The sequence below is a fragment of the Helianthus annuus genome, chromosome 2 (assembly GCF_002127325.2).
Source record: "Helianthus annuus cultivar XRQ/B chromosome 2, HanXRQr2.0-SUNRISE, whole genome shotgun sequence".
Taxonomy (NCBI): Eukaryota; Viridiplantae; Streptophyta; class Magnoliopsida; order Asterales; family Asteraceae; genus Helianthus; species Helianthus annuus.
Window position 1 is genome coordinate 18729022 of NC_035434.2, and position 25751 is coordinate 18754772.

A 25751-nucleotide genomic window follows, 5' to 3' on the forward strand; every position below is an offset into this window, starting at 1 on the left:
AGTTTGTTTTTATTTTTTCATGATGCTGAGTTGGAAGCTTTAGTGGACATGGAGTTGTTGGCATGGTAGATATGGACTCGTGTGATGGGCTCGGACTCATTAGTCTTTCATATGGGCCTGTTCTAAATGGTGGGCTTGGCCTAAAGGCCGCCTAGTGAAGTCCATGATATAAAGAGCATAGAGGCTTCCAGAATGCTTCATTTTCATCACAATTATTGTTTTCTCCAAGTGTTTCTATCTAAGGCGATTAGCACGATTAGGGTTTTAGATTCATCTTGGATATGTTTAGCAATTTGTTGTTCTAGTCTAGTCTTTATTAGATTATCATGTTGATAATATGATAGTGAGTATTGAGAGTTTTGATCATGATTACAAAATAACTTTGATAATGCGATGTGCGTGGGATTAAATGACTTTGACTGCTGCACATTAGGATCAAATGACTTTTATTGGGTACCTGTTAAGACACGATTAGACCTGTTTGACTGAAAAATACACCTTCTGACTTTTTTAATTTTTAAAATAATTAAAATTACAATGTTAGGATCTATCATTTATTCATCTTTGTACATAAAACATAAAATTGTTTTATAAACATGAGGTAGAAAGCAGTTAAACGAGTCGTAATCATGTTTGAAACTTATGTTGTGCACCATCAGAAACCTGTTAAACCTGTTAAGACACGATTTGTCAGCCTTACTTTTATGTGTCAATAGCATTTTAATGTGCTAAGGATCAGTTGTAGCATTAGATAATGACTTTGATGTGCTTAGAATCAAATGACTTCGACTATTGCACATTAGGTATTGTATGCACATAAGGCTTTCATCATGAAGTGTTGGCCGGTTCTTTTCTTATCTTATGCACATAAGGCTTTTGCTGGTTCAAATGACTGTTGCACATCAGGGTATAGGGATTTCACCAAGAAATGTTTGTTGCATATTGATGGTTTGTAGTAGAATTTAATTGAGTAAATTACAAGTTTTGTCCTTTATTTATGTATCAAATTTCAAGCAATATCCTTTGACTTTAAAATTAATAAATTTTGTACTTATTATTTCCAAATCTTGCACGTTATGTCCTTTGACCTTAACCGAGTTATTTTTTTCTGTTAACCGAGTTATTTTTTTCTGTTAAATCATCAGATCATGTGTCGTGCACATGAGGGTGTAATTGTCTTTTTACTATATTATTTATGAAAATATCTTAAAAGAAAGAAAAATTATATATTCAAGACCCTATTTCTCTCTCTACTCCATGTCTCTCTCTAGAAAACACACTTCTATCTCTACTCCATCTTTCTCTGTACCAAATGCTTATTCAAAACCGACATCTGAGATTCAAAAATCTTGAAACAAAACACAATATTTATTCAAGAATGATGCATCCCCAACCCCAAATCACCTAAATAAACAAATACCCATATCAAATCGTTCCTTATCTTCTTCCACCACCCACAACCTCCTTCCACCGCCACCACAACCAAATCCGGCCAAAATAATACCCTCCAAGCACCTTCATCCCCCCGTCTCCACATTTGTCACCACAAATAACACCCTCCAACCATCGTTGTCACCACAAATCTCAAATCTTCCGTCGCCGGAGATTGTCAGAACAACCGGAAAAAAGGCCAGATATTTCATCCAATCCCATCTTTCTCTCTCAGAACTCTCTCTCCCATAACTCTTTCTCTCCCTCTTTCTCTCTCTCTCTCTCTCTCGGTTTGAACGGCGGTGGTGGTGCGATTCTGCTAAAATCAACCTCCAAATTAGCGCATACCCGAGTTGTGAACGATGTATCTATAAAGTTGTGATGAAATCAACCTCCAAACTAGCGGCGACACTGGGATTGTAATGGTGGTTTCGAGGTGGTTAGAGGCGATTGAGGCGGCATTAGGGTTTTCATGGTAGTTTTCGATGATTTAGAAATGGAAAGGGTGGTGGTGGTTGCTTTGATTTGGATGGGATGGAATGGGATGAGGTGGCTAGTAGTGGTACATTCTAGTGGTTACGGGGGCTATTGATGGTAGTGGAAGGTGGTGGAGGGTGGTGGGTGGTGGCAAGAGGTGGGATGGCTGGTGGTGGCAGGAGGTTGAGGGGCTAGTGGTGGCGGCATATAGAGTGAGGGAGGAAGAGAGAGAGAGTTAAAGAGTTATGTATATAACTATATTTATTTTTGTTTTATTAGTTTAACCATTATTACTATATGTTAATAACCAAAGGTAAATGAACAGTACATGTTATGCTAGTGAAACCTGATTGAGCCTACTTGACTGTGAAGGCCTCATCAGCATATGAGACACGTGTTGTCTCTAGGGATGGCAATCAAACCCGAACCCGCTGGGTAAACCCGACACATTTGGGATGGGTTTAGGGTCGGTTAATCGGGTTTGGGAATAGTTTCTATTTTTTTCGCGGGTTTGGGACGGGTTTGGGATTTAGTGATATACCCGTTTACCCAACCCAATTACCCGATAAAGTATACCCGTTTACCTGATTATATACCCGATATAATTTCTTTTATATTATTAAATATGTATATATATGATACATCCATTTTTTACACATATAGGTATTCTATTCTGTATACGTTGTAGTTATTTGATATATATTTTTATAATGACAATACAAAATGTAACCGATTAGTAGTTACCCGATAAATATCCAATGGGTTTTGAGATGAGTATATCCAACGAGTAATCTTTTTAAATTAACGGGTTTACCCGAAACCCGCGGGTATACCCGATACCCTATGGGTATTTACCCGCTAGAAACCCGACGGTTTTTGGGACGGGTTTTGGACAAGCTTATCTAACCGGGGTTGGGTTTGGGATTACCTAAACCCGTCCACCCGACCCATTGCCATCCCTAGTTGTCTCGTCTGGAGGGAGGTGGTAGAAAACCACCAAACCCTCCAAACATTAATCTCTTCAATATCATATTAGAGAAACAGAGGGCCAAGAAAGAATGCAGAGTGAGAACCGTTTCCATGGTAGGTTGCAACGGTGTCCAAGGCGGTGGTTCTGCCGCCGATGGTTTGCTGAAGAAGAGTCGGTTGCACCCAGCGGTCCGGTCAGTTACTTTCCACAACAACCCATTTTAAGAGAGAAATCGAGGGAAAAAAAGAGCAGCAGCAGAATCAAGAGGGATGGAGGTGGTTGTTGACGCGGCAGACGTGGTTGAAGGCCATTCTGTGCTTCAACGATGGAAACTACGGCGGTATTGTTAGAAAACCACCACCCAAAATATCCTCGTCTCCATCTTCCTCCCGATCTCTCCCCTTCGTCGTCTCCGGCGATCCGATTCATCACCGTATAATCCGACGAAATCAGGAGAGATCTCAATCATCTCATTATCTCAATCTCAATTGCAATCGATTATTATCATTTTTTATAAATTTCATCCGCAGATATGAACGAGAAAGTTGGCGTTTCCGAGGAGCTCAATGCTAAGCACCGAAAGGTCTTGATCTGTGTTTCATTTTATGTGTTTTTAAGTTAAATTGTTAGTTTACGATTATTTGATATTTTTTTATCTACTTTTGAGGACTTGTGATGTAACGATTGTTGAAAGCGTATTGAATCTGTTTGTTTGGTCATTCGATTTGTCTGTTGTTTATCATCGATATTAGCGATTTAGAGATCTAAAGCTTTGTTTAGACAGTGATGAAGTTATTAAGAGTTTAAGATTAGCATGATTGGCAAGTTGTTTGTTTATGAGAAAGTTATTTGAATTTAGGTGTTAAGAATTATGTGATCTATAGGCGGATCGTTTATTATTTTTAGTTACTTAAGGTAAGAGGATTATAAGTTTACTAAAAAATGCTTTTGCTCACTTAGAATATGTGCTTTTACTATTAAATGGGCTATGCTATGACTCTGGATTATGTGATTCGTTAGACGTGTTGCGGCATAATCCTAATAATTGAAGTTTTAGGTTAAGCTTAAGTTGAGAAACATAGGTATTGTTACAAATTTGTGTTTGTTTGGTTATTTGGTGTGCTGTAGATCATATTGCACAATTTGTTTTGCAAAATTTGATAATCAGTGGTGTTGCATGTTTTCTCAATTTTTTAAGAAATTTGTGTCTAACCTAGGGTTTTTTTAATTTAAAGCATGCGACTGATGTTTTTATGTGAATAATTGGTGTGTGTTTGTGATCTAGGATTGTTGGCTATGCTGATTTTATATATTAGATTGTTGTTCGATTAAGTGTTTCTGTTCTACCTAGCTTTCGATTCAAGTTTGTGTATATTCGTTTGATCATGGGTTTTATTTGCGGTTTTATTTGAATTTGAATTGCCTCTGTTTTGCAGTGTTCACTATTGATGGAGCTCTCTGCATTTTGCTTTTAGTGGTCGCAGTTTATTTTAGGTCTAGTGCTTTTGTTCTCGACCCTTAATTCAGGTTTTGCTCTTCGTTTTTTGTATGTTACTTATTCGGGTGGATGGGTTGAAGTAATGTACTACAACCACTACAAAGTCCAAGATTTTGCTTACCACAGTTCTTCATTACGTGATGTTCTTCAAAAATTTTTGGCGTTTTGTTGTTTTGAAAGGGAGAATTAGGATTACGGTTCATATTTTGCACATTAGTAGTCTTAATAATTAAAAAGTGAATAGTGTTTGCGGGTTGACCAACCAACCTGTTTTGACAAACTACCCGCCACGACTCATTGCCACCGGGCTCTATAAATGGGTTTAGGTTGGGATTAAATGAGTTCAGGTCGTACACAAGTTGACACGACTTACCCGTTTATTAAACGATTTGGGCTGGGTGGCCTGACCAACCGGTTTTCAACCTGAAAACCTGTTTAAAATAGTATTAAGAAATTATAAATTTAATCCATCAACCTTGCCTCAACATGTCTAAAACTTGAAATGATCGACTATTTGCTTAAGATGGTTGTTTCACATACAGAGGACAAGTAAATGTGAGATATTCACATTATTAGTTCGTTAATATTTTTCGAACAAAAGGCACATAGTCACATTTAATTTGTCCGTTTTTATGGAATAAAAAACCAACTATACAATAATTTTTATATGGTATATCGTTTTTGGGTAATAATTATTATATTTATGATATCTGATCATAGAGGATATACGCCTTAGCTGATAAAACTTTTTATGATCACAGGTGTTAAGGCTGAACCAGCCGGTAAAACATTCCTAACCAAAGATACAAGTGAAGCACTGCTGTGATTATGTCCGTAAGTTCTATTAACGACTTCGCTATTATATATTTCGCTTTCCGTCTGTGAAAACTGATATTTATCTCCTTTGGAATGAATCAGTTTTACGAATCAAATGGAGTGGTTTGGCTCAATGCTTCGGTACGCGGTACGCGGCATGAAAAGCGGTACAATTGGGAACACCAATTTGGTACGTGATACGGTGTACCATATAGTCTGGTACGTATACAAAAAAGTAAAATATATCTTTCGTTAGATTTCAATTCGTATCATAATCATAATAGAAAATTCGTAAAAGAAAATTCATAAGCAGGAAATTCATAAACCTGATCAAGCCTTTGTTGACAGTGTATATATGGCGCCAATTAATACACAGCGGGAAAAAAAAACCCTTGATATACCAGCGATTGGATATGAAGCAGTTTTATATTGCACCAATAAAAGACAGTGGGAATCACCGACCCCATACATCATTCCAACTTAATGAGTGATTTGACTTTTCAAATTCCGGTACGGTAAATTTCGTTCCTAATCGCCGACCCATACAATCGGAAGCGTGTTTTTTGATGAAATAAATCGAAAATTCCGTGATCAAGACGCTTTTGTTGAAACTGTGTTGGTGCATACGTCTGTCGACTTCGTCTTGTATCGAGTCTTGGACTAGATTGGATAGATCAGGGCACGTTTTACGAGGAAATTGTCAAAATTAGGATTTAGGGTAATTTCGCACGAAATTACCAAAAGGTAATTCCGTACGAAATTAGCAAGGTAATTTCGCATGAGTGCTAATTTCGTTTGTATGTAATTTCGTGTGAGCATGTTTCAAGTGAAATTAGTCTGCCTATAAATAGGTGCTAGGTAATTTCGTTTGAGTCAGTTGTGTATGTGTGTTTCCGGAGCCAAAGTGTTGCCGAAGTGTCATTTCGTTGTAAAACTTTGCCAAATCAATCAGAAAGACATTTAAAATGAATATCTAGCTGAATCAAACTCAATATGTCTGTTTCCGCCTTTCATATTGAGTAGAACGCCTCTGAACGACTCGTTTCGGTCGTGAAAACAATCCTACAAGTGGTATCAGAGCACAGGAGGAGGAGTTCTACCGATTTCAGCTTGATTTCATCTTATTTTCTAACTTCTACATCTTCTTTTCAAAATTGAACAAGATTTCACAGTTAAAATGGTTTGAATTTCACACATCATAAGCGAAATTGGCTTTTAACAAACCCTTGAAAGAATTGGACCTAAAATCAAGCTAAAACCTGATCAATTTGACAAAAGTTTGACCGAAATGATGACATCAGCATAATTTCGCGTGAAATTACATCCTAATTTCGCACGGAATTACAGTTTGAGTTTAAATTCGTTTGAAATTACACCTAATTTCGCACGGAATTATAATTTCGTTTGAACTATTTCGTATGAAATTACAATTTCGTTTCAAAGTCTTGATTTCGTTTGAATTGGTGTGTGATTCCGTACGAAATAAAATTTCGTTTGGTCGGTTCAAACGAAATTCCTAATTTCGTTTGAAGGTCTTGATTTCGCTTGTGTTGTAATTTCGTTTGAAGTTGTTGTGCTGGTAATTTCGCTTGGACAAGTTATTTCGCTTGGGAAGATAATTTCGTTTGAAGGGATTCCGTTTGAAAGATCTAATTTCGCTTGAAAGTGTCTGTTGTGAAAAACTTGTTACCGAATCATGGAAGAGGAATTCTATAACGCATTTGCTACATCCCCAACTAGTCCGGCTGCCATTGCTCAAAGCATGAATATGGAAAATGAAACCAGAACTTTGCAAAAACCCCCGAAACTTATGGGAATTGAGGAGTATTATGGGTGGAAAGACCGATTTGAAAACTGGATTCAAGCTAATCATTTGAGATCTTGGGAATGCATTGAGAAAAAGTATGTTAAGCCGCGTACGGATTTGCAAGTTATCAAAACCATTTCTGAACTGAATGACAAAGAGAGAGACATGTACAAAGCAGAAAAAATGGTGATTACACTACTTCAGCAAGCTATAAAAGAAGATATCTTTATTTTACTTCAACATGATGGTACTTAAAGATCGATTTGGGATGCACTTAAAACTAAGTTTGAGGGTAGTGAGAAGATGATCAGGAGTAAGAATGCATTGCTGAAAAAAGAATTCGATTTATTTTCAAGTTTGTCGGGTGAATCATCAAAGAAACTGATAGAAAGATATTGTCACTTAGTGCGATCTATGTCTTTGTTAGGAATTGAGAAAAGTCAAGATGAATGGGTTGATAAGTTAGCTGATGCTTTGCCTCAGAAAGAATGGGGTACTTATTTAATGATCTTGAAAAATACTGGGGAATATGACAATTTGACTATTTCGAAGTTCATTGAGAAGATTGAAGGTCAAGATCTGGAGCAACAAAAGATTGCAAGAATGAACAATGCGAGTGGTCAACAAGATGTCAAAATGTATTACAAAGGAAGTGTTCAAGAGGTTGAAATGAGTCCGAAAATCCAAACTGCTTTTAGTGCTGAAAACTCATCTGGAACTGTCAATCAAAGTTCAAACAGCAGCAGTGGATTTTCTTCATACCCGAATGTTAATCCAAAAAATTCAATCTCAAGTCATCAGTTTCAAAGCTCAAACAGCAGTAATGGTCAAGTGCTACATTGCAACATCGCATTGCATCTTAAAAATGGACAAAATTTTTCTAAAGAAGTTGCCAAAAGTCACATGTTATTACTTGCTACGGTGTTAGAATCCTATGAGGGGTTGGTTGCAGGAAGGATCGGAAATCCTATGCTGATGAAAGAGGATTACGATCAGATAGATGCAGAAGAAATGGAGCTAATGGACATTAAATGGTGTTTAGCGAGTGTTTTAAGGAGAGCTGAAAAGTTTAAGATGATTACAGGAAGAAATGATTTCTTAGATGCAAATGTATCTACTTTAGGTTTTGATAAATCTAAAGTTACTTGTTTTCGATGCAGAGAGAAAGGACATTTTAAGAGAGAATGCAAAAATCAAGAAGCAAGTGGAGCAAAGAATCCGTTTGGTGGCAATGATTATTATCGGAAAGCCATTTATCAACAAGTTGCTCATCAACCGTATCAACAAAAAGAACCACAAACTGCACATGCTAAAATGATCGAGGAAGCAAATAAGAAAGCTTAGTTTGGTATAGTCGATCAAGATGATGAGAAAGTGGCTGCAGGTTTTAATTCGGACAAATATATTCCACCTGATTCAAAAGTTGTAGCTTTGATTGCACAAATAGTTCAAAAACCTTATTTGATGACGGAATGGATGAAAATATTTGCCAGTAATGAGTCAAGCCAAAAGGAAGAGTCTATTTCTTCATATGATAGTTCGGAGAATATTCAAGTGTTTGATCAATCATCATCTTATGACAGTGATGATGAAGAAGAGAAACAAATAAATGTTGGAAAAATTTCTTTATCTCCTGAAAGTTTTCAATTTTATTTTGTAGATCGCTTGGAGAAGCTGAAGGAGAGACGAGCAGCAAAAGAACAGAAAAAGAAGAAATGTGAGAATGTTGCTCAAAAAGAAAAGATTGAACAAAATGAAGAAATTAGAGTTGCTGAAAAAACGGTTAAAACTGAGAAGGTGATTGAAATTGAAAAAGTTGTTGAAGTGGAGAAGATAATTGAAGTTGAAAAGATTGTTGAGATCATCAAACCGTGTTTGAAATGTTTAGAATCTTGCAAGAAGTGTGAAGAGAAAGATGAGAAGTTGAGTGAGCAAGATAAGATGAAGGAAAAGTTATTGTTTGATCTTAACTATGTAAAAGAATCATATGATGTGTTGAACAGAACAGTAACTGGTTTACAGAAGACAAATTCTGAAAGAGAAGATGCGTTGACAATGATGAATGCTGTGATGATGTCAAAGCAAAAAGCCATAAATTTTTATATTGAAGAAAGTGCAAAGTGGAAGCAAGAGTTAGAAACGAAAAAGATAGAAAATGAAAGAATAAGACGGTTGGTACAAAGTTATTCTGGTTCTGATTATTTGATTGATCGAATATATCCAACTGTTGCAGGTCTTGAAGTCTTTCAAGATGAGAAGCCGAAAAAGAAGGATACTGGTAAGAAACAAAGTGTCAGTTATAACAAGTGTCCGCCTTCGATCTGGGAAGGGTATTCTCCCAGAAAACCGAATGAGGAGCAAGTCAAAAAGGCAGTCAATATAAAGTTAAAATCCGAATCAACTGATGATTTACCAGACAATATTGATATCACATTCACATCATCTGACACTGATCATGAGTCTGAGTTAATAAAAAAGGTGGTCGATCAAGTGTTGGATAAGGATGAGGAGTCGGAGTCAAAATCTGAATCTGGAAGTTCAAGTTTGTCAGTCGACAGTCCAAAATCGTCAGTTAAAAGGGTTTACAATAAAGAATTCTTGTTATCAAAATCTAATTTGAATAACGAACCAATCAAAGTGGCATATACTTGGAATGATTCAGACAAATTATATTCTGATGAGGAATTTCCAATAAGAAGTGTTCAAGTTGAAAAGATCAAAAAGATTTTCAAACAAACAGAAATTAATATTTCTGAAATAAAAGATGTAAATCTTAATGAAAAACCTAAAAAATACACTTCAAGAGTTCAACAACGGTTAAACAACAAAAAAGGTTACAGTTCTGGTTCTGGTTTTCAAAAGAAACCAAACCATAACGGTAATTTCAAAAAGAAAGGTCTTGGTTTTATTCCTCCAGAAAATTATAAAAATGAGAAAATTTTTAAATCAAAAACCAAATTTGTTTCAGGGACAAGTTTGGAAGAAGAGGCAAAAAGCTCATTCTGGAAGCAATCGAATAAAGAATTTCTTGCAAAAAGACAAGAAGGAATGAAGAATGGAGCTTATCAAAGGAAGGAAACAAGAACTTGTTTTCGATGTCAAGAAATTGGTCACATAGCCTGGAATTGCCCATTGGCTACCAAAATCAAACAGGAAGTTGTTTCTAAACTAAAAGAAAAAGTTGTTGATAAAAACGAACCACCAACTGAAAAGTTCAAAATTTTCAAAAACTTAACATATGAAGTTGGAGAGTGTTCGAAAAGGTTTTACAAACGAAGGGGAAATCTTGACAACCAAACATGGGTTGTTAAGAAATCTGATTTGAAAGCTGGCGATGAATCTGATTTCACAAAGTCAGAGAAGCCACAATTTGTTTTAAAAGAAGAAAACTCAGTTCCTCCAATGGATGAGGTGAACTTTCCACCATTGAGGGCTGAAAATTTAAAATCAAAGGTTGGAAAAGTTGAAATCTCGAATCAATTCTATTCTGAGAAGAAAGAATTTGATGTCGAGAAAGCGTTTAGTGGAAATGTCATAAAGATTTTTGGGAAAATGATCGATGGAAAGGTGACAGGGGTAAAAGATTTTTATAAAACAAAGAAGGCAACTTACACCCCAAGTGAAGCTGAAGAGGTTACATCCAAGTTCAGTCAGGCTTGGATGGAAGTTTTTCATAAATAAAATCCTGACTTGCCGGAACTCCCAGGTTGGTAATTGGGGAGTAAGAATCCGCATCTTTCTTGAAAAATTCACAGGTTGGTAACTGTGATATTTCGATTTTCAGGTGGTTTATCAGGGACATTAAGTTGTACTTGATTTTCTACAAGTGGTATTTATTGGCAAAATCTAAAACTGTTAAATTTTTCAAAAAGATGAGACTAGAAGAACAAGGTGATGAATTGATCCCCAATTCCTACAAGTGGTAAAATCAACAAAACTTAGTTTCCGGAAAAACGAATTGAAGCAATTCAAAATCAGTTGTCACTTCATTATACAGTTTGTTTTCAATTTTTCTTTAAATGTGTTTGAATTTTAGGGGGAGTAAGAAATTTCAGAAAATCCAAAAACTTTTGAAAATTTGAAAAAGCCAAAAATATGATAAAAATTCAGAAATGAGTTTTGTTGTAGAAAAGAGGAAATGATAGTACATCAGTGGACTATCACAACACGCTAAAGATTTGTAATGTCATAAACGTGATAAACAATCTCACTGCGGATGTGTCAGTAGGTTTTTATACATTCAGTAGATTATTTTCGAGATATAAACATAAAATCAAATACTTACTTATATCTTGGGGAACATCTCTCGGATATGTGGGTAACCCCCGAAATCTTGTTTGAAAGATTTTCTATTTCTGACATACTAGGTCTTTGTGTGTGGTGATATCTGGTGTATTATACCAGGATTTCTGATTTTGTGGGAGCAATAGCCTAGTCCTCGTATAATACTTTGCAAAAGCTTTAATCTTTAAAGCCAACCCTCTGCTAAAAAAGTGAAAAAATATCGAAAGATATGTATCAATGGTAGTTGAAGAAAAGATCCCCAAACGGGACACACCTAAAGTCGAACCGTCATCTCTCTGATTTTGCGGAAGCAATAGCCTGAGCTCTCATGATCTCGCATTTACCCGTTTACAGATATTATTAGTGTACATTCACCTATAAGACTGAATATAGAAATCTGGATACGGGAGTATATTCTGAGGTGGGACACGCGAATAAGTCAAGTAATTAAAACATTAATCTCGTATCTCGAAACAGTTGAATTTTGTGTAAAAATTTAAGTGGATCAGTATACTGACAATCTAAGTGAATCATTTAGAACTTGAAATGTCTAAAGCTTAATGGTGTTGGTGATTTGTCCCAAAACTGATATGATCCTCTTACACAAACTCACAAAAATATTGTCTGTAAATATGTCTGCATTTCTTTCAAAAACAAAAATCCAAAAAGATTTTCAGTGTGTTTTAGCATAAATTTTTGAAAAATCCAAAAAGATTTTCGACAACTGATGTAGAAAAGCTGATTTTCAAAATTCCGAGTGCTAGACATGATGAACATTTTGTGAAGGGGAGTCTGTGTTTTTAAACGATAATATTTTGATTATTTGTCTACGAATGGTTCATCAGAGATTAACATTGTTAAATCATTCTGGATGAAAAACTTCATTTGATATATAAATTTTGTCAAATTTTAAATTTGTGAAATTCATTGAGAGGTAGAGAATGTGCAGGATAGCCAGGTTTCAGATCCTGATTCTGAGTGATAGAGAGCCAGGTTCCGATACCTGTGGATTCTGTGATTTCAAAAAGCCAGGCTGCGATCCCAGCATATCGAAAGACATCCATGGGGAGATTATCTATTGGTGCTGAAGAAAAGAGAAGAGAGAGGATTGAAGAAGTTTTACACTGTCAGATACTTCATAAAAGGAGGACAGACTGATAAAGACTGAAGACATTGAAGACTCAACACTGAAGACTCGTCAACATCCGAGGGGGAGTCTGTTGGTGCATCCGTCTGTCGACTTCGTCTTGTATCAAGTCTTGGACTAGATTGGATAGATCAGGGCACGTTTTACGAGGAAATTGTCAAAATTAGGATTTAGGGTAATTTCGCACGAAATTAGCAAGGTAATTTCGCATGAGTGCTAATTTCGTTTGTATGTAATTTCGTGTGAGCATGTTTCAAGCGAAATTAGTCTGCCTATAAATAGGTGCTAGGTAATTTCGTTTGAGTCAGTTGTGTATGTGTGTTTCTGGAGCCAAAGTGCTGCCGAAGTGTCATTTCGCTGTAAAACTTTGTCAAATCAATCAGAAAGACATTTAAAGTGAATATCTAGCTGAATCAAACTCAATATGTCTGTTTTGGCCTTTCATATTGAGTAGAACGCCTCTAAACGATTCGTTTCGGTCGTGAAAACGATTGGTAATTCCATACGAAATTACCCTAAATCCTAATTTTGACAATTTCCTCGTAAAATGTGCCCTAATAACTAGAAGTCTAGAACTTCTTAGATACAATTTTAGGTTTGAGCTTCATATGAACTTGAATTTACTTAGCTGTTGTAGTTACTTTTGACATGCTCTATTGAGATTATCAAAGCAGTTTTATCAATCTTTACACAGCCACATACATCAAATGTTGTCAGTACCTACAAATATGACTTCCTTTTGTTACACCCAACGACGAACGTTGTCACGTTTTTCTTGAAAACAGGGGACAGAAGATGAACAATCGAGAAATTTTAACCCATATTCACCAGTTTTCACACATACGTTTCATCGAGAACCTACATGTTATTAAACCGGGGACAATTCGGTTTAGCACGCCGCAATGCGCGTAGGGTATAAAACTAGTTTTTAATAAATGAACCAAATTACCCTTGTGACATTTGACTTAACAGAAAAAAATAACTTGGTTAGGATCAAAGGACATAACGTGCAAGATTTGGAAACAATAAGTACAAAACTCCTCAATGACACCCATTGAAATTTGGTACATAAATAAAGGACAAAACTTGTAATTTACTCAATTTAATTTGATGATAGAGTTTGTTTGATCAAGGTGCGAGGAGCATATGATTAGTCTTTTGTATGTAGCATTGATAATTCAAACCCACTTCAAGTTCGATAAGTCAAACCCAATGCAACTTCTAAAGCTCAAACCTAGTTCAAATTCTAAAAGTCAAACCTAGCCCAAATTCAAAAAAGCCAATGCCAGTTCAAGTTATAATTTCCAAATTTGGAGCTGGTAATCACTTGTTGTTATTAGTAACATCATTAGGAATTAGATTTGGGATATTAATCGCCTTCGATCTTTAATTACTAGATTTAGGTAATATTTTTAAAATTGGAGGGAATATATCTTGTGGCGGTATTTTAGTCTTTTCACATGAATTTAAACGGCCATCTCACACCAGGGACTTGATTGATTCCAATTGACAACCACATGGACTGGAATGGTCGTTTTTTTTTTTCAAATAGGAACTGCATGTGAGAACGGGTGTAAACCATAGTGAATGAAATTATACCTTACTCTTTTTTTTTTCTCAAGAATGTTAACCAATTCTCCCCTATACCTTTATTTTTTTTAAATGATATATTTTATGGACTTTTAGTTGGTTAGATATAATCGAGCTAAACCGAAATGAAATTAGTATATGACGTTTGGTCCATGCTCGACAATTAGTGTCAGTCCAAACTTTATTATATTGCTTAGATGCCCAAAAATGGTAACTTTTGTAATTATTTGGAACATAACTAACGAAATCATCGTCTATTAGCATAAACCACCTTACGGCTGACCTCTTCGTAAAAATCAAATCTAGAGATCAAATGATATTTTCTTATTTATTTAAGCTATTAAAAAAATATAAAAAATAGGTAGATTTGGGTTAAAAAATATAATGTCAAAAATCGTAGAAAGCGAATTTTAATGCATAAAAACTTGTTTCATCATTTTATTAATATAAACAATATTGAAATCAGATTTGAAATGCTAATTATTACACGTTGTTATCATTTCAAAAACACAATACGCCAATTTTCTAAGTTTTTCTTCGGTGACTCTTTTCTGCTCAACGACGGTCACAAACATAGTTTGTGAGAAACGTCAGGGTGTGGTGCTTGGGTTTGGGCGTGGGAAAGCCACCAGTGGCGGATCCAGGAATTTTTTCCTATGGGTTCACTTTTTTTCGGTGGTCAGATTTTTTACAACTAAACGTTAAGATATTCGGTTCGAGACGGATCGGATCGGGTCGGTCAGGGAAAAAATACAGTATAATGATGCAAGTAGAAAATTATTTTCATCACTATCATGATGTTGCTTAGATTCAGTTTGCTCATAATCCATATTATTGCAAAATTGTCATAGAAAAGCTTGTTTGACCTTGTTTTAGATAGTTCCCATTTTGAAAATTGTGGACTCTTATTTTCCTTTTGGTAAAAGAAGTACAAGAATCTAAAAGTGTCCCTTTGATTAGTGAACCCTTGGTCACTAATCAACCATAGCAAGTCTCTAGATATCCATGTTATTTAAGAACTTGCGGCTAACTGTTGATTAAACTACCTTTTACATCTAAGAATCATAAATCACTAAACACAGTTGAATGGTAAGAACTCAATCCAGTCAATTCTTATTAGCTTTGATAACTCGTTAATGCATTATATCTAAGAATCATAAATCACTACACGGTTGAATGGTAAGAACTCAATCAAGCCAATTCTTATTAGCTTTGATAACTGGTTCAAGTTTTAACAGGATTAAAATCACAAATTCATATTCACAAATCACATATTCACAATATTCACATACAAGATTCAAACTGATTAAAGTATAATGCTTTAAATTTTACATCCCTAAATGGCTAAATTCTAAGTTTCCACAAAACAACATAAAACATCAAATGGCAAAATTAAGATTAAAACATCAAACAGGTTAAAATTAACATCAAAATTAACACTAAAACATCAATAAAAGTTAAAAGTTGACATTAACACACCTGAGAGAAAATGAGGACGAGTGAAATTTGAAGGCTACTGGAATGGTGGAAACAAGAAGCGGTGGCCGGAGCAAGACAGCCGAAGGTGGAGCGGAGGAGGACAGCCGGAGGTGGAGCGGAGGAAGACGGCCAGAGACGGAGACGGACGCCAAAAAGGACGGCCGGAGGAGAGGAGGAGGTCGCCAGAGAGGGTGAGTAGGAGGGTGGAGGCGGTGTTTTCTTGTTCTGAACTGCGACTTCTCTGTTCTATTCTTCTGCTGCGTTTTCTTTTGTGTGAGTGTAACCCTAAATGGGTTTTTCATTAAACAAAAATTTAAAAAAAAAAACGAAATAAAATCTTAAAAACCGCCTAACGCGGGATTCGAACCCGGGTGTTAACGTAACAATGAAGCGCATTAACCAGTGAACCACCAAAGCTTTTAGTTTATGGGTTCCCCTTGTATTTTATTTATGGGTTCCTTTTTTAGTTTACTATACATATTTTATTACTATAAAGAAGCAATAAATATAGGCACTAAGAGTTGTAACTTGTGCTTAGGGCATTTTTCAAAAAAAAAAACTTGAATTTTACTTTTAACCCAAAAGGTTTTTACCTTTTCCATTTTAACCCTACATAATTTGTTTTTTTAACTTTAACCCAAAACTTTTCATTATTTGCAATTTAACTTCACAACTTTTGTTACTTATACTTTTCATCTTTCGCAAATTTTCGTTTTGCGTATAGTTCTAAATTTTTCGAGTTAATACGACACAACGTGCATGTGTGGTTCAACGTTTTTACCTCTATTTTTCCATGTTTGACAGGTTCGTCGCAACACGCATATCCTAGGTCGAGTCAGTGTTGGTGGTCGATGACGGTTTTTGACACCGTTTTACTCCCCACCACAACGCGGCGTGTGCTTTGGGGGTTTTCAAAAAAAAATGATTTTTTTTTTACTTTTTACCCAAAAGTATTTCATAAATTATTTTTAACCCAAAACTTTTTATCTTTTGCAATCTATCCTCATAACTTTTTTTACTTTCAACTTTGGTCCTTTATAGTTTTCACTTTACGCAAATTTTTCGCTTTATGCTTGGTTCTAAATTTTGTCACTTAACACATCGCAACGTGCGTCTTTGGTTTAACGTTTTTACGTTTCGTTCTAAATTTTGCGAGTTAACATGACGCAACGTGTGTGTGTAGGTGAACGTTTTTACATCGTCTTTTTTCCCCGTTTGACATGTTTAACATAACGTGCGGGTCCTAGATCAACTTAGTTATAACTAAAGAAACCCCGCCGCATTGCGGCGGGTCTCAATCCTAGTTTACACTAAAAATTAAAAACCGAATGGGTTCCTGGGAACCCATAACTTGTACGTAAGTCCGCCCATGAAAGCCACACAAGCCTTGCACACGGCTTTGGGTGTTGCCCCTCTAGCGTTTGTATTGTGCCTAACGTGGGACGCTAGCTGGGTTGAGGTGGCTGGCTGTGATTGGCTGGTTAATTAAATGAAATATTTAATAGGGCTAGCTAAAAAAAAGTCACGCCACCCCACACCCAAAAGAAGTCACACTCAACCAAGCCACACCACGTGGAGCCCACCTCCGCCACATGTCAACCCAAACCCAACCCCGTAGTCTAAAAGAGAAAGTAGTGGTCATGTTTGTCTGTGGGGCATCCTCTAACCAGTGACGATGTGAGCCCATTGTAGATGCGCTCATGTTTGTGACATATTAAAAATAAACATATTTTATTATGTTGATTAATGCAACTATTATTTACATTACATTACAACGGCTAGATTATCATTTTATTGTTACATTTATTGTTTTTATTTTATTAATTTTGTTATGATTATTTTTATTTATATTATAACTATTTGTTGTTTTTAACTGTATGCAGGTTTTGTTTTATTTTATTTTTATTTTATTATTTTTTGTTATGATTATTTTTTATTTATATTATAACTATTAGTTATAGTACATATGAATAGCGTACAACTAAAAATAATGGATTACAAGATTGTTTTTATGATATTTACAATGCAAGACAAATCTTAAACACTTGTTTGTATAAAAAAACATTAAATGGACAAAACCTTTGTCCCTTTCATATCAACAAGCCGTTTGAACCCGCATTTAACAAGCCCACCCGACCCGTTTAGCCAGGTATAATAATATACACATAGAAACTTAGGATATGCATGTTTGTCTTGCTTACAAATGCAGTAACAATCCACCATTAATAGCAAGAAATTATGGAAACAAGCAGCCCGTCTAACGAACCCAAAAACTGCGAGAAAGCAAAAGCGCCACATGGGTTAATACGGATGGTATTCCAACAAGCAGACTGGAAGGACATAGTTTTGATGGGACTAGGAATATGTGGATGTTTTGTTGATGGGTTAAGTGTGTCAGCCATGATGTTGCTTTTGAGTCGTTTGATGAACGGTTATGCTTCTGTGTCGTCTTTAACCCTTCAAGATGTAGATCAGGTTAGTTTAAAATCCATTAATATTTCGGTTATGGTTATATATATGTGTATATATCGGTTATAGGTTCGGATATTATGGAACACTAATGTGTAAATAAGTTTGTTTTGCAGTATGCCCTCATGTTTGTCTATATCGCGATTGTTTTAGGTGCGGGTGCTTTTCTAGGTTAGTTAATGATCTTCATGTGTTATATTCTATGATGTTTTAAGATGAAGTAATTTTTAACGAATATCGTGTTTTGACATTGAGCAGAAGGTTTTTGTTGGGGCCGGACCGCAGAGAGACAGTACTCTCGCATGCGCACCAAATATTTAAAAGCTATTTTACGCCAACAAGTAGGCTACTTCGACACAACACTTGAAGCGTCTCGTGTTACTACAAGTATCTCAAGCGACACGCTAAATATACGGGGAGTTCTGAGTGAAAAGGTGAATTACTTCTAGATCTTCAGTACAGTACAGTACAGTACAGGTCGGGTTGGGTTGACCCACAACACTTTTTCGACTCATTTGACTCATTTGACCCATTAGACCAAATAGATTTTCATAGTCAACATGGTTCTTTCTTTCATCATATATCTTATAATATCAACATAAAACCGTATGATATCGTCGCAGATTCCAAATTTCATCACGGGTATATGGATGTTCATAGCGGCTGAAATAACAGGCATGTACCTTTGTTGGAGACTAGCTATCGTGGCTGTCCCGACAACCTTTTTATTGATTCTTCCTGGAGCGGTTTATGGAACGTTGTTATCAAAAAACGAAGAGAGGTTACAAGAAGCATACGCAGTGGCAGGCGGGATAGCAGAGCAAGCGTTATCATCAATAAAAACCGTTCACTCGTATGTTAGTGAGGACAAAATGGTGAAGAGATTTTCAACTGCATTAGGACCAACTTTGACTTTAGGGGTCAAACAAGGTCAACTTAAGGGAATGGTGTTTGGTAGTGTTGGAGTTATTTATGCTATTTGGGCACTTTTGACATGGTATGGAAGTGTTTTGGTTATTGATAAGGGGATCAAAGGTGGAGATATTCTTAGTGCTGGAGTGTGTGTTGTCTATGGAGGATTGTAAGTATTAAGTGTTTCATTCTTAATAATTTAGGGGTATATGCTATTTCAAAATATTGGATACCGATTCGGATATTTAAATAGATATCCGAGCTAATAAAAAAAAATCAAAAATCTGTTTCGTGCATAGATTAAAACTAAATTTGTATTCGGTTTTCCAAATTTCCAATATTGAAAACAAAAAACATTCATAAATCCACGTCCGAATCCGATTATTTACTATTGTTAACTATATCTAACTAAGCATAGTGTGTTCATATAGATATGTTTACTATATTTTTTTTGGTTTTCGGATATTCGTTTATCCGAACTTTTTAGAAATCCACATGAATCCGAATCCAAATTCGGATTATCCGATTTTCGGATATCCGAAATTTTGGATATTTCAGATACGGATATCCGATTATTTACTATTTTTAACTATATCTAACAATATTTTTCTATTTGTTTTGATTTATCTACTATAGAATGTGTAAAAATGATATTATGTTTTAAAATGGTGAAGATGATATTATGAAAATTAAATGGATATACATGAAAATTTGAACTTTTTGAAAAAGATGTATGTAAAATTACTCCAAAGTTATGTTATTTTAATAAATAATAATAATAATATAATACATTGAATAATATGATTTCAAAGACTTTATGCGTTAAAAATACCGATTATGCAAATTTCAACCCATTTGACCCGTTTCCTTTGTAGCTAATTTTTATTTTATCTGTTTGAGCCGCTAGAGATTAAAACCACATACAGTGGACCTGTCTAAAAGTAAATGGGTCGAAACTGTCAACTCTAGTTGAAACGACATATTTAAACAAACCTATAAAAGAAACTTAAATAATGGTTTACTATTTTGCAGTGGTCTTGGGAGTTCTTTCATGAACATCAAGTACTTTGCTGAAGCAAGTATTTCAGCATCAATAATTAACGAAATGATCGAAAGAATCCCATCCATTGATTCCGAAGATCCACAAGGGATGACAATATCTGAACTCAAAGGTACTTTGGAGTTCAAAGACGTTGACTTCGCGTACCCATCAAGACCGGAATGTTTGGTTCTGAAACGGTTCAACCTTAAGGTGAAGGCCTGCCAAACCGTTGGATTGGTTGGTCAAAGCGGGTCGGGTAAGTCAACGGTCATAAATCTACTTGAAAGATTTTATGATCCTATTGAAGGTGAGCTTCTTTTGGATGACATCAACATAAAGTCACTAAACTTGAAGTGGTTACGTGGACAAATGGGGTTGGTGAGTCAGGAGCCTATACTTTTTGCTACGTCGATTAAAGAGAATATTCTGTTCGGGAAAGAGGATGCTACAAGTGAAGAGATTGAAGAGGCGGCCAAACGGGCCAACGCACATGAGTTTATCGCGCAATTACCTAATGGTTATGAGACATTGGTGAGCACCAACTCGAATCCTACGTCAAAAAATCCAAATTTTAGTATGGGTCTAAACGGGTTGGGTTGGGCGGGTTGACCCGCTAGCCGTTTTTTATCTTTTTTTAGCATTAAAAGTAAGTCATTAATCACGTCTACAAAACAATAGGGGAGACTATTTGCACACTTGGTGTGTAGATAGTCAGCTAAAAAGGGTTTTTTTTGTCCTATATGCACACCCTGCAGTGTTGAGTTGTGGTCAAAGCGCGGCGTTTTGGTCCGGTCAACCAGACAAAGACTGACGGGTGTCTGACGGGTCTGTTGACCGGACCAAAACGCCGAGCTTTGGCCGCGTTTTGGTCCTGTCAACCAGACACCCGGCCAGTCTTTTGTCTGGTTGACTGGACCAAAACGCCACGCTTTGGCCACAGCTCGACACTGCAGGGTGTGCATATAGGACAAAAAAACCCTTTTTGGTGTGCATATAGGCATTTGGGTGTGCCAATAGGTACACCCAAACAATATTATTACAAAAATAATCTAAATTATTGTGTAACACGACCTTCGAGATTTGTAGTACACTTTAAAAAAGACTTTTTGTGACTTTCAACCGGTTAAATACGTCCCATTTTAGCTAAAAAGAATTATTTGACTCGTTCAGAAACTAGAGGTGGCAAGATCATCAGGTTGTGTAACAAGTCAAAACGAGTCAGGTTGCTTTTAGTTTATAGGTTGAAATGGTCCGGGTTAGCTTGACCCACTAAAAAGATTTATTTAACCCATTTGGAAATTAAACACCGTTTAAGATAAAATACAGCTTAAATCGACCCATTCATAATTAAACGACTTAAAATAATATCTTTATATTATGTTCTACTTGCATCAGGTTGGAGAATTAGGAACTCAAATGTCTGGAGGGCAAAAACAACGAATTTCGATAGCCCGGGCCTTACTTAGAGACCCGAAAATCCTACTTCTAGACGAAGCCACAAGTTCACTAGACTCGCATTCTGAAAAGGCGGTCCAAGAGGCGTTAACTCGCGCTTCAATAGGAAGAACAACAATAATCGTCGCACACCGTTTGTCTACTCTACGTGACGCTAACATAATCGTCGTGATTCAATCAGGCGAAGTGATCGAGTCAGGATCACATGAACAACTTCTAGTAAACACAAATGGACCGTATTCGGTCATGGTCCAGTTACAAAAAACATTGGCACCCACTCAAAGTGTAACGTTAACCGATAGCGTCATGATGACATCAGAAACAACAGAAACAACGGTAACACGAGTTACGAGATCATGTCACAAAGAACCGACGAACGAACACGCGAAAGAAGAACAAGACAGCCGTCCTACGTGGCGACAGCTCATCCAAATGAACCAACACGAATGGAAACCCGCGTTAGCGGGCTGCATAGGAGCGTTACTTAGCGGGTTAATTCAACCATCGCTCGCTTTTGCTCAAGGCGCGATGCTATCCATGTTTTTCCTCAAAGATCATGACGAACTTCGTTCGCAAACAAGAACTTTATGCTACGCTTTCGTATCGATTGCTGTCTCAGCTTTCGTCATTAGCGTGATTCAACATTACTATTTCGGGATAATGGGCGAGAACTTAACAAAAAGGGTACGCGAAACGATTTTCAAAAAGATAATGACGTTTGAGATCGAATGGTTCGAACGAGAAAACAACAGTACAGGCGCATTATGCTCGAGACTCGCTACCGACACAATAATGGTAAGAAACCTTGTAGCGGACCGATTAGCATTTTTTGCACAAACGATTTCGGCTTCAATATCAGCGGTTATTCTAAGTATGATATTATCTTGGCGAGTAGCTCTTGTTGCTATCGCGTTACAACTAGTAATCATAGTTAGTTTTTACTTAAAATCGCTAATAACGACAAGCCCAGAAAACAAATGCAGCGAAATAGCGAGTGAGGCGGTAAACAACCATAGAATAATCACAGCGTATCACTCGCACGGGCCGGTTATGAGGATATTTGAAGGCACGCAAAAAGGCCCGAATACGGAGAGTAAAAAGCAGAACTGGTATGCGGGGGTTGCCTTATTCGCTAGACCGTTTTTAACTAATGTTAATGTAGCGGTATTATTTTGGTACGGCGGAAAGCTTTTATATCAAGGAAATATAACATATAAACGCCTTTTCCAAACGTTCTACGTCGTGGTGTTAGCCGGGATGATCATCGCTGAAACCGGTAGCATGACGGGTGATCTCACATTGGGAAAAAACGCGCTAAAATCTATATTCGTGATTTTAAAACGACAAACGAAAATGAAAGTTAAAAGTGAGTCAAACCAGCATGCAGTAAGCGCGTTAAAGGTAAACGGGCTCATAGAGCTAAAAGATGTGGATTTCTTTTATACAAGTAGGCCGACGAAATGGGCCCTTAACGGGTTAAGCTTGAGGATAGAAGCGGGAGAAGTTGTTGCGCTTGTTGGAACGAGTGGTTCGGGAAAGTCAACTGTTATAGGTATGATCCAACGGTTTTATGACCCGTTTAAAGGGTCTGTTGAAATAGATGGAGTGGATATTAGTTGTTATGATTTGAAGGCGATACGGTCATTTATCGCGTGGGTTGGCCAAGAGCCTACGCTGTTTGCGGAAACGATTAAGGAAAATATTGCTTATGGGAAAGATAATGCAACTGAAGCTGAGATTGTTCAAGCAGCAAGTCTTGCTAATATTCATGAGTTCATAAGGTTTATCACTGCTAAACTACATTATATATAAACATATTTTTTCAGTTGTCACATGTTGTACGGGTAGTTATAAGCAGTGGCGAAGCTTGCCCTCGAAAACGGGGAGGGGGGGGGGGGGGGGGAAACGTATATACCCAAAAATTTCTATACGAAGACTACATATATATATAACATATATAGAACCGCCCCACTTATCCTGCGCCCCTGGTTATAAGTTGGATATTGGTCCCACTTTGGTCGTTTGGTAACCTGATAACCGTTCACGGGCAGCAAGCTGACATGGCGGTTATTGAATGACCAGAGTGGGACAAAACAATAATAATCCCAACTGAGAATATTCTTACCATCAGTCTCTACTTTTTAACTATTTTTTTCTTTTTCAATTGACCCCTGTTAAAAAAAACTAATTGAGTTAAGTTTTTTTAATGGGGGCCATTGAAAAAAATAGTTAAAAAGTAGGGATTGTTGGTAAAAATATTCTTAGTTAGGATTATTATTGGCCAACTAAGAAAATGTAGGATTATTAAAATCTAATTTGCCGTCATTAAAAGATGGCTTTTGATTTAGGTCATGTACATTGGCTAATGGGAGATAAATGAAAACACACTTCGACATTTAATGTAGTCATTTCTAACGTTAAACATTGTGTATAAACAGTTCAATGAAAGACGGATACGACACTTTCTGTGGCGAAAGAGGGGTGCAATTATCAGGTGGACAAAAGCAAAGAATCGCGATTGCACGCGCAATTTTAAAAAACCCCGCCATTATACTTCTAGACGAAGCAACAAGTGCGTTAGACCTAAAATCTGAGGCACTTGTACAAGACGCGTTGGAGAAAACCATGAGCGGTAGGACATGCGTCATTGTAGCCCATCGATTATCTACGATTCAACGATCAAATAAAATATCGGTGATTGATAACGGTAGAGTTATAGAAGAAGGTTCTCATGATGATTTGTTAGCAAAAGGAGAAGCTTATTATTCTCTTTTTAGCCTTCAACAACAAGCTTTCCATATGTAGGGATTACGTTTTGTATGTATTGTTTGCATAAGAATAAAGTACACAGATGGTCCCTATGGTTAATCAAAATTTTGAATTTAGTCCCTAGTTTTTCAAAATTATACAGATTGTCCCAATGGTTTGCACTTTATAATGCATTTAGTCATCAACTTTTGCCAAAAATACACAGTTGGTCCTTATGGTTTGCACTTTGTAATGCATTTAGTCCCCAACTTTTAGTGACTAAATGTGTTACAAAGTGCAAACCACAGGGACCATCCATGTACTTTTAGAAAGTTAGGGACTAAATCCAAAATTTCACCAACTAGCGATTAACACAACACTGCCCATGCTTGCTTAGACTTTAGACCCTTATGTTATAACTTTATTTAGATCCCAAACTTTAATGGTCCGGTTAAAACCCGAATTGATAACATGGCACTGACGTGACATGTAATTATTATTTCACAGGTCGGAACTATGAAACCCGTGGAACCGACCCTTGATACTCGTATACAGGACACGTGTATCAAATGAGTTCTCTTCTCACGGGTTCGGTCAGGTTCCGGCTTTAATCTGCCAAGGTTCATTTAAAAAGTGGAACTGTTTAATTTTCTTAACCTAGTTTTTTAGGACTTAAACCATCCGTCAGCTCGATCAACACAAACCATCAAACTTCTTTCTGCATTATCACTCGTAGGCCATCCGACTTCATTACGATCATCTCCATCAAAATATATTGTATACAAATCATTCAAGTTCGTTCATCTCCGTTCGGTTGTGTATAGCAACCATGTTATTTCTCCAGCAACGTTCGGTAGTTTACGAATTAAATTTCACCTAGTGGGACCCAAAATCGATACGCAATCCAAGATAGTCAAAATCGGTCAAGTTTCGATCAAAATTGGTCAAAATATTAATCCAATCTGTTTAATAAGTTTGAGAAATTACATATAAAATTTTAATCCGATTAATCGCTAGTGTCCCCTATTGATTCCGGTTCCAACCAGTTGCTCACACAATCAGTATAGAAAATAAAACGATTACTTACATGATTCAACTTGGGGTTTTAGGTATGAAAAGGATTAAAAAAATTGTTGGGGTGAGAGAGGCTCGAACTCTCGACCTCAGGATTACTCAGAAGCTATGAGACCTACGCGCTAGCCAACTGCGCCACCACCCCAATTGTGTTAATTGCTTCTATGTTCAGATTTAAGACACTTTTTAAACAGATTAATAAGAAATAAATACTCATAAACTTTATAAATAATAATAATAATAATAATAATAATAATAATAATAATAATAATAATTGAAAAGGTTAAAGAAATAAACATGGTTATGAATTTCTCATGAAGTACCATGAGTATGTAATTCGGCAAAGCCTCGTGGATTGATGCGAAAAACAACATACGAAACATGGTGATCCTCGAGTCAGATAAGTGTAGTATATGCTTTTGACTATATGTAGTATCTTATAACCATAACCATCATCCAATATAACATAATAAACATGGTGATCCTCGAGTCAGATCACTGTCAGTGTATTAGATATTGCAACCATCTTTCGAAACACAATGAGGTATGTTG

General features: G+C 36.4%; 2 protein-coding genes and 1 non-coding gene across 3 annotated transcripts; 2 read left to right on the plus strand and 1 right to left on the minus strand.

Annotated features, from left to right (window-relative positions):
* The first annotated feature begins 17737 nt into the window (after positions 1–17737).
* LOC110887073 (ABC transporter B family member 18) lies at positions 17738–19053 on the plus strand. Its single transcript, XM_022134981.2, has 4 exons — positions 17738–17974; positions 18085–18139; positions 18227–18402; positions 18592–19053. Exons 1-4 carry the CDS (start codon positions 17738–17740, stop codon positions 19051–19053), a joined length of 930 nt encoding a protein of 309 aa, XP_021990673.2.
* Positions 19054–19923: 870 nt separating this feature from the next.
* LOC118483879 (putative multidrug resistance protein) lies at positions 19924–24251 on the plus strand. The gene is made up of 3 exons (XM_035979595.1): positions 19924–20453; positions 21318–23158; positions 23816–24251. The coding sequence occupies exons 1-3, from the start codon at positions 19932–19934 to the stop codon at positions 24180–24182; spliced, it is 2730 nt and encodes a 909-aa protein (XP_035835488.1). The 5' UTR covers positions 19924–19931; the 3' UTR covers positions 24183–24251.
* A 1008-nt stretch (positions 24252–25259) lies between these two features.
* On the minus strand, positions 25260–25344 carry TRNAM-CAU. Its single transcript is given in 2 exon segments — positions 25260–25295; positions 25307–25344. It is a non-coding gene; the product is annotated as a tRNA-Met (tRNA).
* Positions 25345–25751: the final 407 nt, after the last annotated feature.